The 12,931-nt window shown below is 40.5% G+C and overlaps 1 protein-coding gene across 6 annotated transcripts in view; it reads right to left on the minus strand.

The window, feature by feature from the left end:
* Nucleotides 1-12,931, minus strand: part of NUP93 (nucleoporin 93) — a gene marked incomplete at both ends in the record, with an annotated part of 94,283 nt that overhangs the window by 39,192 nt on the left and 42,160 nt on the right. For 3 of the 6 annotated variants that reach the window (XM_080702443.1, XM_080702442.1, XM_080702447.1), the window contains one exon: nt 1,303-1,365. The exons of the other annotated variants lie outside the window; for them this stretch is intronic. In XM_080702443.1, coding sequence (XP_080558569.1) covers nt 1,303-1,365 — 63 coding nt within the window. The remainder of the gene's footprint in view (nt 1-1,302; nt 1,366-12,931) is intronic. 6 annotated transcript variants of the gene reach the window in all.

Here is a 12,931-nt window from a genome sequence, read left to right on the forward strand (position 1 = left end):
AACTGGCCTCGAACCTGCAATCTTCCTGTCTCAGCCTCCAAAGTACTGGGATTACAGGCATGTACCATAATGCCCAGCTTCACTTTATTATTTTTTAAACCACAGAAATACATTTCAATTGATATCAGGGTTGAATAAGAAAACTGCAAAAGAGAGCTCTTCATTTACCCCACTCCTCCTGCAGAGAGCCACTGCTGGTAGCATGAGGTGTACCTTCCTCAGAACCAACGGTCTGAGGCCGCTGTCTCCAAACCAGTTCCACTTGATACTTAACCTTTCTCTGCCCTCTCCACAGACCCCAGTGGCCTGAAAATTTCTTACTTTTTAATCAGATCCTCTGGAAAGGTTTGATCTTCTGATCCTTGTCAGAAACAAACAGAGATAACTCACATGTCGGGAAACAGAAACTAAATGCTCTTTGGTTATCTAGTAGGAATGCTTCTGCAAACTATTGCTGAGATATAATGGTTGCTCGGGATGACTTATCTACCATCTTTTTTTGTACCAAGCTATCTTTAAAAAAAAAAAAAAGAACACCTTGGAGAAACTGTAAGTATAAGAGGGAGTATTATCATCTTGCATGATAAAGGGGAAAAAAGCTGAAGAAAATGATCAATGATCATAATAACTTTTCTGAATTGCCAATTCAGTAGAAAGCAAAAACTATTTATACGATAACAATAAAGCCAAAGAATTTCCTGGCTCTTCCAATTTAAAGTTAATTTAACAATAATTGTTCAGTCCAGTATCTCAGGTGCATCTCCATCACTAAATATATATACAATTTTAAGCATGGCATTCTTTTCCTTTTCTTTTAATTTTTTGCAGTACTGGGGATTGAACCCAGGGACGTTCTACCTCCAAGTTGCACCCCCAGCCCTATTTTTTATTCTTTATTTTAAAACAGTGTCTCAATAAGTTTTAAGGGCCTCAGTAGCTGAGGCTGACTTCAAACCTGCGATCCTCCTGTCTCAGCCATTCAAGTACTGGGATTACGACTGTGTACCACCACACCCAGCTTAACATGGCATGCTTAAAAATGGTTCCTTTAAGCTGGGTACAGTTACACACGTCTGTAATCCAGTATTTGAGAGGCTAAAACAAAAGAATTTCAAGTTCAAGGCAAACTTTTATAATTTACTGAGAACTTGTTTCAAAATAAATAAAAAATAGGGGCCCTGTAGAATTCCCTGTGAGCCACCTCTCTGGGACATGGATCCCAACCTCTAAGACCTGCATTCCATTGGTGTATACCGCTGCCCCATGACTTTACACAATGTACACGTTGGTTCATTTTCTTACCCTCTTCCGGGACTCTTCAATGGCAGACAGCAGGGCATTGTCCTTCTCATTCTTCAGGAAGCCCTATAAAAGGGAGGGAGATGATACAACTTAGCCTAAAATTAACCTTCAAATAACCAAAAGTATGCTGTTGGACAAAGATAACCGTGTGAGTATCTGCTACCGTGTCCACCTCCAGCCTCAAGAGCGTTGAGTTTAAATTCTTTTAAATGGAGCACATGATGACTGTTAGAAGATAAAGTCCCCATGAGAGAGTAGAAGTCCCATGTTTCATAAATATATAAAAAATGAACAATGAAAGACTGCTCTCTAGAACGAAGCTAATTTTCTCAGGTATTTTGTCCCAGCACCGAAAAGCTCAATCCTGTACCTGGGAAATCTGGGGTTTTGCCAAGTGTGCTTCCTATTTCAGATCTGTTAACATTCATGCTTATTTAATATTGGGGTTAGCAGGTAAAGAAGAAACACTGTACAACCTCATTTAATACGCACAGGTTAAATGTCTGAACCATGTACCTCACATTAACACAACAACCAAGAGGACAGGCTTGGGGTTTGTGGGTTTCAAAACCTGTTGCCTCCATTTACTATTGGCAGGACTATAAACAAGTCACACACACTTCCCAGTCCTCAGTTTACTCATGCATAATAATGAGAAAATGTATCAAGTTTTTGGCTCAAGGTTCAACACACATAGCTCTATCATTAAAACTGATTAAGTCCATATCCACTGGTGACAATAAAGGAAAAGATGCCCAAGGAGAACTCCCTGTTTCTGTTCATTGTCCTTATTTACTTGAGCTGAGGTCTGTAGGAAGGAACACGACACTGTCCCAACAATCATAATTGCCAGCGGGCAGAGAGGAAGAAATAAAGAGGAAGCAGGCTTCCGTGCCATTTCCACACATATACAAGGGTGAAGCTTCTTTTCCACAGCCTGGGGAGTTGGGACCAAGTAGGAATAAGGAAGATGATTCATCAACTAATGCGTAGAGATCAAAGTCTTAGTTGTAATATGGAAGAATTTAAGTTCCTTACACATCAGCTCCACTTATATTCTATAAGGAAGGTTAAATACACTACTGATATACATGTCTGAAATGACATGTGTTTTCATAATCACCTGTTTTTTTAAAGGAACTTTGGCAAAATGAAATACAAAGAATTAAGAAAAAGGTTTTAGAATGATAAACTACATTAAAGCACATTTGAAAGCTGGGTGTGGTGGCACATGCCTGTAATCCCAGTACTTGGGAGGTGAGACGGGAAGATCAGAGATTAAAAGACAGCCTGAGCAAGTAGTTAGATTCTCATCAACCTAGTGAGACCCTGCTTCAAAATAAAAATAAAAATAAAATAGGAATGGGAGTGTAGCTCTGAGGTTGAATGCCTCTGGGTTCAATCCCCAGGACCACACGAGAGAAAAAACTCACACACACATTTGATCACTGCTGTATATTTGAAGTGTAACTAACTCATAAGTAAGCAACTGATTTTTGATTACTTATGTTTTAACAATCATATAAATACTTTAGCACATTTTATTCAAGTGACTCTAGATATGAGGACGCTGGTTCATTAAAAAATGAAGGTGGGAGCAACATCAGAATATAATTTAAATAAAATATTACTATCTTCATAGATTCCCCAGATCCTTATGTATTGCCCCCACAATTCTACTACACTTGACACATACCCCAAATTGGACAGTGCATGGAGATAGACAGAGAGAGTGGCCTGAAGATTCCTCAGTGTAGTCTAAGGCAACTCTGAAGACACAACACAAAAACTACCCAACTAAGGTCAGGCATGGTGGCACACCTTGTAATCCCAGCATTTGAGAGGTGGAGACCAGAGGATCGCGGTTCGCAGACAGCCTCAGCTACTTAACAAGGCCCTTCGCAACTCAGTGAGACCCTGTTTCAAATAAAAAGACTAAAAAATAAGGCTAGGGGTGTAGCTCAGACGTAGAATGCCCCTGGGTTTCATCTGCAAAACAAACAAACAACCCCCCCCAAAAAAACCCTGCCCAAATATTCATAGTGATGATTGGGGTGGAGTGGGGTAGGAGAGGTGTTATTCACTTCCTAATAATGTACTGGTCTCAGTAAACCCTGGAACTCACACAGTCCCTTCAGAAGGTGGAAGCCAGTCACAAGTCTGTTTCTGGTCATTGCAGGATTGCCAACAGCCTTATTTGAAATGGTGACAAAGATTTGAATGTGCCTTTGTTTAAACCCTTCATGGCAAATGATTATTTCAAACCAATAAAATCTTTGTTGTTGTTGTACAGGGGATTGAACCCGTTAAGAGTCTTGCTAAGTTTCGGTGGACTACCCTTGAACCTGTGATCCTCCTGTCTCAACCTCCCAACTATTGGGATTACAGGTGTGTGCTATCATACCTGGCTCAAATCAACAAACCTCTAATGTGAATTCCCTTTCATGAAAAGTGTTCATCAACTGATGCTGCCAAAGGGTAGGCTTAGACTGTGCTCTGCTGCATTTTTTTGTGGCTGCTGCTATAGAAAGCTGATTGTCTAAAGGAGCTACATTTTTAGTAGTGGTGTGTGTGTGTGTGTGTGTGTGTGTGTGTGTGTGTGTGTACACCTGGTAGTCTGCTTCCTTTCCTTTCTCTGTACTTCCCAAGTCAAATCTCAACACATTATATCCTTTTAGCTGCACCTACATCCACATAGCTCTCACATACATATAAGACACAATGCAAAGTAACAGACACATTTGTTTAAAAGTAAAACAATATTCTTCAAGAAACATAACCCCAATTTTCAAAGAGATAAAATTTTAAGTAGTGGTTATGAAAGAAAAAGAAGGAAAAAAAGACATTATTGCCCTGGGGGAGATTACTCCTGTCTAAAATATTTACTACAAAGCTACATCTTAAAAATCTCAATATCTAGTAAAAGAAGTACTTATGTGTGAGTCAAATATTAGCTATCACCCACATATGAAACATTATGTACCTCAAAACTGGCTTTCTCAATAGTACAAACTAAGTCCATAAAATACAGCTGTCCTTCAGGTTGCAGGACTTCCTCCTACACCTATGCACACAATACTAAAACTCACAGATGCCCAAGTCCCTAATATAAAATGGCATGATATCATGATATTTGCATATAATTTATGTATACTTTAAATCATTTCTAGATTATTTATACCTTTGCAACATAAATAGCATGTAAATAGCTGTCAAGCTGTATTATTTAGGTAATAACAGGAAGAATTCTTTGTGTATTAAGTATAGTGGCAGTTTTTCTCCCTCAAATACTTTTGTTCAGCATTTGGTTGACTCTGAGGATGTGGAAAACTACAGATAAGGAGGGTCAATGTATATAGTTTCTGAATTTCTTTTTTTTGGGGGGGGCAGGTCTGGGGATGGAAACTAGAGGCATCTGACCTCCAAGCTACACTACATCCTCTGCCCTATTTTTTATTCTTTATTTTGAAACAGGGTCTCACTGAGTTGCGGAGGGCCTCACTAAGTAGCTGAGGCTGTCCGCCAACCGGGATCCTCCGATCTCAGCCTCCCAAATGCTGGGATTATAAATGTGCGCCACCACGCCCGGCTTAGATTCTGAATTTTGATTTTCATCCTTTGGCTTATTTTTTGAAAAGAATCTTTAAAATAACAATAATGTGTACAGAGTAGTGCTAGGGTCTGTGTGCCATCTAGTGGTGATTAGTTTCTTAGAAAGAACATATACTCTGAGGAGAAAAATAACAGCTGTAACTGAACAACTCAACTCAAAAGTAGGGCATATAACCTGTCTCAGCTGGGCATGGTGACACACATGCCTGCAATCCCAGTACTTGGGAGGCTGAGACAGGAGGATCAAAAAATAAAATAGGGCTGAGGGTGTTGTAGCTAAGAGGTAGAATGCCCTGGGTTCAATCCCTCTATGGGGAAAGGGAGAAAAGGGGGAAGGGGGGAAGGGAGAAGAGAGGGAGGAGAGAAAGGAGAAGGAGGAGGCGGGAAGAGAAAACCTGCCTCGCCCAGGTTTCCACAGATCTCCTCTCTGACTTCCCTTTATCTATTTCCTTTTCTCCAGTTCTTCCTGTAAAGCATCTCTCATGCTCTCCCACTGGAGATGTACTTAAATAGCTTACCAGAAAATGGGTTCTCTGGAGAGGTGGGCTATGAAGGGTGAGCTGGCTTCTGCCACTCTGAAGCTCCTGAGCACAGAGAAGATCAGGTAGCTCACCTCCCACTCTAAGACGCCAGGGTCTAACTGTAGTACTCACAGCCCCCTATCACTTTGTTCTCTCATCTTACCAATAAGCATTTTTAATTGCTCGTAGTCTCCCACACAACCCTTGACTGTTGGTTTACTCAAAAACAAACAAACAAACAAACAAAAAACCTCCATACACATCCTACCTAGCAGGTCTACTACTCCTGACTTTCCCATCTGCACTCTGCTTTTCACTGCAGAGACCTGAACAGATCCTCTTCTAACTGGCTCCTTGAATGTGTTTTGGGTTCCAGCTTTCTACAGTACATAGCAGCTCCTATCAGGAAGCAGTTAAGGGCCAGACACTACTCCAGGCCATTCAAAGACATGACTGCTAACCCTTTAACAATATTAAAGTATAAAGATGATCATTCTACTCTCCCCCGCCTTCCTTCTCTGCCTTATTTCATGGGTTAAAAAAAAGAGAGAGATTTCAACATTTAACTAACTTGAACAAGGATTCTTGACCAGAAGAGGGAGAGGCAGAATTCAAAAATAATTCACACTCTCCAGACCAATGCTTTTACTTAACAGACAATAAATATCTGTCAAGAAAATAAAGAAAAATTTATTTCCCTTTTTAGAAGGATGGAGACCCTATCCTTAAATTTATTTTCTTCATCAAGTATCAATTCTCCTTTACAAATGAAGAAGTTGAGGCCTGGAGAATAATAACTCTTATGGCAGTACATCTTAGTACATTTTTATCTGAAATGCCGGGACTTCAAATGCCTAAGTATTTGGGATTTCAGAGCCCTCCCCCAGATTATTTAATATTTACAGATACATGATGAGACATCTTGGGGATGGGACCCAAATTTAACATAGAATTAATGTATGCTTCACATACAATTTGTACAAATATCCTAACAGTATGTTTTTGTTTTGTACTGGGAATTGAACCCAGGGACATTTTACCTCTGAACTACATCACCAACCCTTCTTACCTTAATTTTATTTTTTCGGTACTGGGGATGGAACTCAGGGGAATTCTACCTCTGAGCTACACCCCAGCCCTATTTATTATTATTATTATTATTATTATTATTATTATTATTAGTGGTGGTACTAGGGTTCCTGGAAACCCTTCTACCTCCAGGCTATACTCCCAGACCTATTTTATATATTTTTATATATTTTATATATATTTTAATTTAATTTAATTTAATTTAATTTTTAATTTAATTTAAATTTTTTTTTAATTTGGAAACCGGGTCTCCTAAGCCAGCGAGGCTGGCTTCAAGCCTGCGCAATCCTCCTGTCTCCACCTCCCAAGCGCGGGGATTACAAGCATGCGCCACCACGCCTGGCCTTATTATTTTTGAAACAGGGTCTTATTGAGTTACAAAGGGCCTAAGTAGTAGCTGAGGCTGGCCTAGAACCTGGATCCTCCTGTCTCAGCCTCCCGAATGCTGGGATTACAAGCATGTGCCACCATGCCCAGCTTTATTTTGAAACAAGGGCCTCGAACCTACAATCTTCTCCTCTCAGCCAGCGAAGTATCGGGATTATAGGTGTGTGCTATTATGCCCGTCTATCCTGACAGCAATTAATATTTTGGAGACTCGTGTTTTGACAACACATCATCACATGAGGTCAGATGTACAGCTTTCCACTTGTGGCATCATGTCAGCACTCAAAATGTTTGAGCTGGAGTGAAACTGCTTTATTTGGGGCAGTTTAGACTTTTGGATTAGAAATGTTCAGCCTGTACTAATAATAATCTAACATATATATTGATTACTCTGTGCCAAGCACACACATTTGATTGTGGCCCTCACTTTTAACCCAATGTAAAACTCTCAAAACTACTTAACTAAATCATACTTTAAAATATTCTTAATGCATAAGATAGTTTCTAAAGCTTCTTCCAACTCTAAAATGCTGTGGGGCTTCTACATTATGATGACCCAGTTCACAAGCAGCAAAACGCAGAAACCAAATTTCCTGGCCCCTCATTTATTTACCCTCTTCTACTCTACCATGCTCTCTCTAATCACATCTAACCAAGAAAGAATAAAAAGGTGTCTAATGCTTACATATCTATTCCTTCTCCATCATACCTCACAGAACGGAAGGATGAGAACAAATGTCAAGGTTCTGGGATTCCTTTAGAATACTGGTTTTCAAAATATGAATCAGAACTCACAAATGAGTCATGAAACCAGATAGCACTTTTAAAAGTGAAACAGAACATAAGGTATGTGGTATGGATAAGTACTGTGTTGTAAGTACTCTTTATTTCAATTAGGTACATTTATGGGTGTGTGTGTGTGTATACTACTCCTGACTTCCCCATCTGCACACTGCTCTTCACTGCAGAGACCTGAACAGATCCTCTTCTAACTGGCTCCTTGAATGTGTTTTGGGTTCCAGCTTTCTACAGTATATAGCAGCTCCTATCCAGGAAGCAGTTAAGGGCCAGACAGTACTCCAGGCCATTCAAAGCCATGACTGCTAACCCTTTAACAATATTAAAGTATAAAGATGATCACTCTACTCTTCCCCACCTTCCTTCCCCGCCCTATTTCACAGGTTTAAATATTTTTCAGTGTTGTACCATTTCTTACTGTGTATTTATGTAAAAGTCTAGCTGCTCTCATTCAGCAGGTGGCAGCAGACGCTGCAGGAGTGGCCGTGGAGTTCCACCACTGGCGGGCTCAGCAGATCCACAGGCACTGCAGACAGCACAGGAGCCACAGGTGGCAGACCTTGGTGATATAACTTGGCGCTGTGAGGACACCAGGCCATCTGTCACTGTCAGGATGTCAAGTCCCATTTTGCACATGGTTTCTGCTATTGAGCTAAAAAAGAGGGTTGTGCAGTTATGTGATGGGTCTGGGTCCATTAAGGCAAAATACATTACTTGCTCCCATGATTCAAATTGGTTTCAGGGTGGTCTACAAATTCTCACAGACTGAAGAGAGTTTAATGCGCACAAGAAGATCCTAAACTCAAAAATGCACAACTCTGGGCAGTGCCTCCTCTCAGACCAGCAAAGGGCCATATGCGCAACATTGGGAGCTAAGTGTGCTGATGTGCCTGACCTCGAGGGCATGCCAACATAACTGAGATATTCCATCAGAACCTTTGCCTTCTGAGGAAGCCACAGGCTTTTGAGAGAGTTGCTAATATAAGCCCACAAAATGATCTTTTGTAGATTACCTTTCTATCAACCCCATCCCATGCACCCACCCCAGAAGAAAAAAAAAGGGAAAAAATCTCCATATAACGAAAACACAATTTCCAAGATTTTTACATTGAGTAAAGAAAGAAAATGAGAGGTAGGACTCCTCATGACCCAGCAGGGAAACCCGTGGGGTAAAAAGGGGCAGGAATGGGGACATGCCATTTCTGTAGTGAGGCAAGGAAGAGAGATTATCTGGCACACCTCCACAGGTCAACACAACATAGGCATGTAACTACTAGATGCCTCTGCTATTTCTATACCAAGGCTTCAAGCTGGGACTGCTTAGCACATGAAGCTGCTGTACTAGGAGAGGAAGGCCAAAGTCAAGGGCTGTATCCCAAGGAGTGCCATTTAAATCTCTGTGCTGCTGCTACAAGCCAATGCTGCCCCTTTTATGGGCCCCAGTGCATTCTTATTATCTGCTATTCCTCTCTCTGGCCATCCAGAAAAACAATCCATCTAACTCTGTGATTGAGAGGCTCTAGAAACTCCATAAGGAAAGGGAACAAGTACTAAGGGCATAAACGAGTAAAATAAAAAATGATGGTCGTGGTTACTACTGGGAAAAACACTGTTTTTCATAGAATCCCCTGCTCTGAAATCAAGCAAATCCTACCATACCCTTTCAGGGTGGTAAAAACCACTTTGCAGGCCACAGGAGGACTGGGGAAAGGAAATGACTTGGTCAGTGCTGTTATCGCAACTCTTCCAGAAACACCAGTCATCCTAGTGAGGGGCCATGATGCAGCAGGATGTGCCAAGCTGCAGTGGCAGGGCTTCTGCTGCTGTCCTCTCTCCACTCACTGAACGACAGCGGGCGCAAGAGTGCTAGACATTAAGAGGAGCGAGCAGCCAGCCAACTGCTCTCATGCTGCTGAGGTGGCCCTAGGAGAGAAAGCAAGGGTGACCGAGCATTTTCTCTCCTTCCTCCAATCGTCCCCCAAAAGCCTGGCACACTTGCTTGGGCTAAACTCTGGAGATGCAAGAATGAAAGGGATTCTGAAGAACAAACTTTTCCAATCCAGCTTTGCAAATGGAACAAACACTTAACAGTGTGCCAAAGTAAGCCTGGCTTCAAAGAGCAACAGCAGAGCCCTCTCCTCACCCAAAGGTACAAATACATCTAAAAACATATGAATGCCAAAGTCTTTCTAGGTGAGGGGAAAATGAAATAAAGAGGGTCGACTAAGGAATGACAAAAATGTTTCAATATGTCCATCTTAGAGATGTCCATATCCAGGGAACTTTGGGTCCTAGAACCACACTGCAAAATAAAATAAAGTACATTGATAATGGCTTTTAAAGGGGAATAAAAGCAAGATTCCGGGGATGTGAAAGGGAACGGATAGCAGAGGGTGTGTCTTTAGAGGCAGTCAGTGGAAGCCAGCCGCTTCTGCCAGGCTGGTTTCCGCAGCACTCAGGATTAAGCTAGTTCTACTTAGCAAGCACAAGGAGCGCTGTTAGGACAATGTTTGGGAGCCACATCTCATATTAATTCCCTGCTGGTACATGGTGTCAGTCATTTACACTGCAGTTGAAAATCACAGCTCCTCCTGCTATGCAGCAACGCGTATGCTGATGGGATTGGAGCTCCAATCACCATGGCTGTCAGAGAAAAGGGAGCACTGGTTTTGCTGCAGTTTCTTTTTATTCTGAAATTTTTTTCAAGAATTTATTTTTTGGAGACTACCGAACAAACATGAAACCATCTTTTCCCTTTTATTACTTCACATTGTCGTAAATGGAATTTGTCAAGGCTCTCCTTTGCTAAGAGTGCTTGTGATTTCACACGCTCTCTAAAACCTTAATTAAGTTTAGAAACGTTTTAACTTTACTTTGTCAGAGGTAAGAAATACTGCAGAATGCACCATTCACCAATGTCACCACAGATATATAAAACACGAAGCGCTGCTTAGCGAGGGTGACAAATACAAGCAACAGAAGGGGAAAAGGCAAGACCATTTTTCACATATAAATTGCTCCAAACTGACAGGAAGCTAAATCCTTTCTGCTCAGTGCATTCCCATACAGGTGAAGGTGCAACCCTGCACTGTGGGACCCCGCACAACTCGAGTTAAAGAAATGGCATGCTGGGAAACACTTCAGAATGAGCAGCTCCATCCCAGCTCCATTCCTTCATGCCAAACCAACATGGCAGACCTAAAAGCCTGATTTGCAGGACAGATCTTATTTTTAAATGTTTGTTTAAAAACAATAATCCATAAATGCATATCATATTTAATACCAGCCCAAAAGGACTCCAACCACAGCTCAGTGTCATTTTTGGCACAACAGAAAAGGAATATATCTGTGATTTAGGCTGCTAAGGCAAAGACAGACTTTGCTGAAAGCTCAATCCATTATAGCCACCAGTCACCAGCAAGCCCACAAAGAGAAGGAAATGGAGTCAGATGCAGGCAACGGCACAACGCAGCACAGATTAGGAGTCAGGTGATCTGGATTTAGGGCAAAACGAACTACTTTTCAATGTATGACCTTGAGAAAATTATTTAACTGCCGTAAACCTTGCTTTTCTTAAGATGAGCTGATTATGATACATAAACTTAAGAAATTCCAACTCCATAAGAGATGGAAACAGATGAGAAATTAACATTGTCATTAACACTATGACTACAGTTCACTTGCAAAACAACCCACATCTTGAATGACAAAACAATTACAATAAGGTTTGTTTTTGAAGGCGACATATTTATTTTATATATAATATACCCCAAACTCACAAAGAGCTAGAATGAAAACCAGAGACAAATAACATTCTCATGGGAATGCTTAATTTCACCCTGCTTTATATATAAAGATTCTATTCTTCATTTTCCAAAAATCCAACCTATACTGGAAAAAGTTTCTATACTAAAAAAGAAAAGCACAAAGCAAGGAACTTCAGAAGCGTTAATACAATTTCTTAAAACTGACACTTGAAACCATCTAGATATAAGTGCTAAGTCTTCAAGAAAATCTCAAAAATTCTTCCAATAATAAAAAGTAACTGTAAATTGGCAAGATGGCTACTAGAGGTGCCTTCAAACTCAACTGAAAGAAAATAACTCAGGAGATCCACCTCTTGTCTTGGTGCTCCTGGTGACGCCATTTTCCTCCTTCCTCACTGCCATCTTAGTGCCAAAGGATGATTTCTAGCGGGCTGGCTGACAAGCTTGCTTACCTACATTTATGGCTTTACCACAGAAGTCAAAGGTTTGATACAAATGTACTGTTTGTCACAAAAAGCAGCAGCTTCTGACTCTTTTTTACTAGGCAGGCTAAAATTTCATAAGAAAACTGAAGAATGTCCAGATTGAAGAAATCCAGGAATCACCATCAAGTACTAGGAAGGAGAGCCTCTTCAGTAAGCCAAACTCAGATGGACCATGGTGGAGGCAAAGAAAATAGGAAGCAATTGCGTCTCTGCTGCCTTCCCAAGGTATCTAAGAAGGCACTTAGTACACAGCTTTTTATAAAGCCACTCTTCAACCAAGTATTTTGCTTTAAAATTTTCAAAGCAAGGCTTTGAAGCACCCCCTCATGCCTTCCAACCAAACATTTTATTCAATCAAAGCCGTAGTTAAAATGGAGTTCTGACTTGCTGCCCTAAAACTGTTTTATTTCAAGGTGCCTTGCAAATCTCAGGGAAGAGAATCCCTTTGCATTCTACGATACATCTAAACAAGTATTTTATTAAATATATTGTCCCTCCCAACTAAGAAATTATGTCGAGATCTAGGCTTTGATGCTGCAAGCTAATATTAGTACCATAGATTTACAGAATCTTTGTAGGATTCTAACTAGTTTATAACAAATCTTCCTATATTAGTGAAAAGGCTGATGTGAAAAAGACTGTTCTCTCCTTGGTTTCAAACATCTATTAATTAGAGAAAAAGCATTCAGTGAGAATGAACAGTTTGTTACCGCAACAAGACCTAGAACAGCTGGTATTACAAATTTGGTATCAAGTTAAAAGGATTTTCAAATACCTAGTTCTGTGAAAAGGATTTTCAGATACCTAGTTCCTTAAACAGCTACTAAAGCATTCTGGGCAAATTCTTCATGGTATAGTTTACTATAAAATACACTTACTATAAATTCTTCAGGGTTTAAGAGGTAAAAATCCTTCAGCCTTTAAAAGATGAACATACAAATTGAAGTTAAAATCCACTTGTTTCCTCTTA

This window comes from Muscardinus avellanarius (assembly GCF_963383645.1).
Source record: "Muscardinus avellanarius genome assembly, chromosome: 10".
In the NCBI taxonomy this organism is placed as follows: domain Eukaryota; kingdom Metazoa; phylum Chordata; class Mammalia; order Rodentia; family Gliridae; genus Muscardinus; species Muscardinus avellanarius.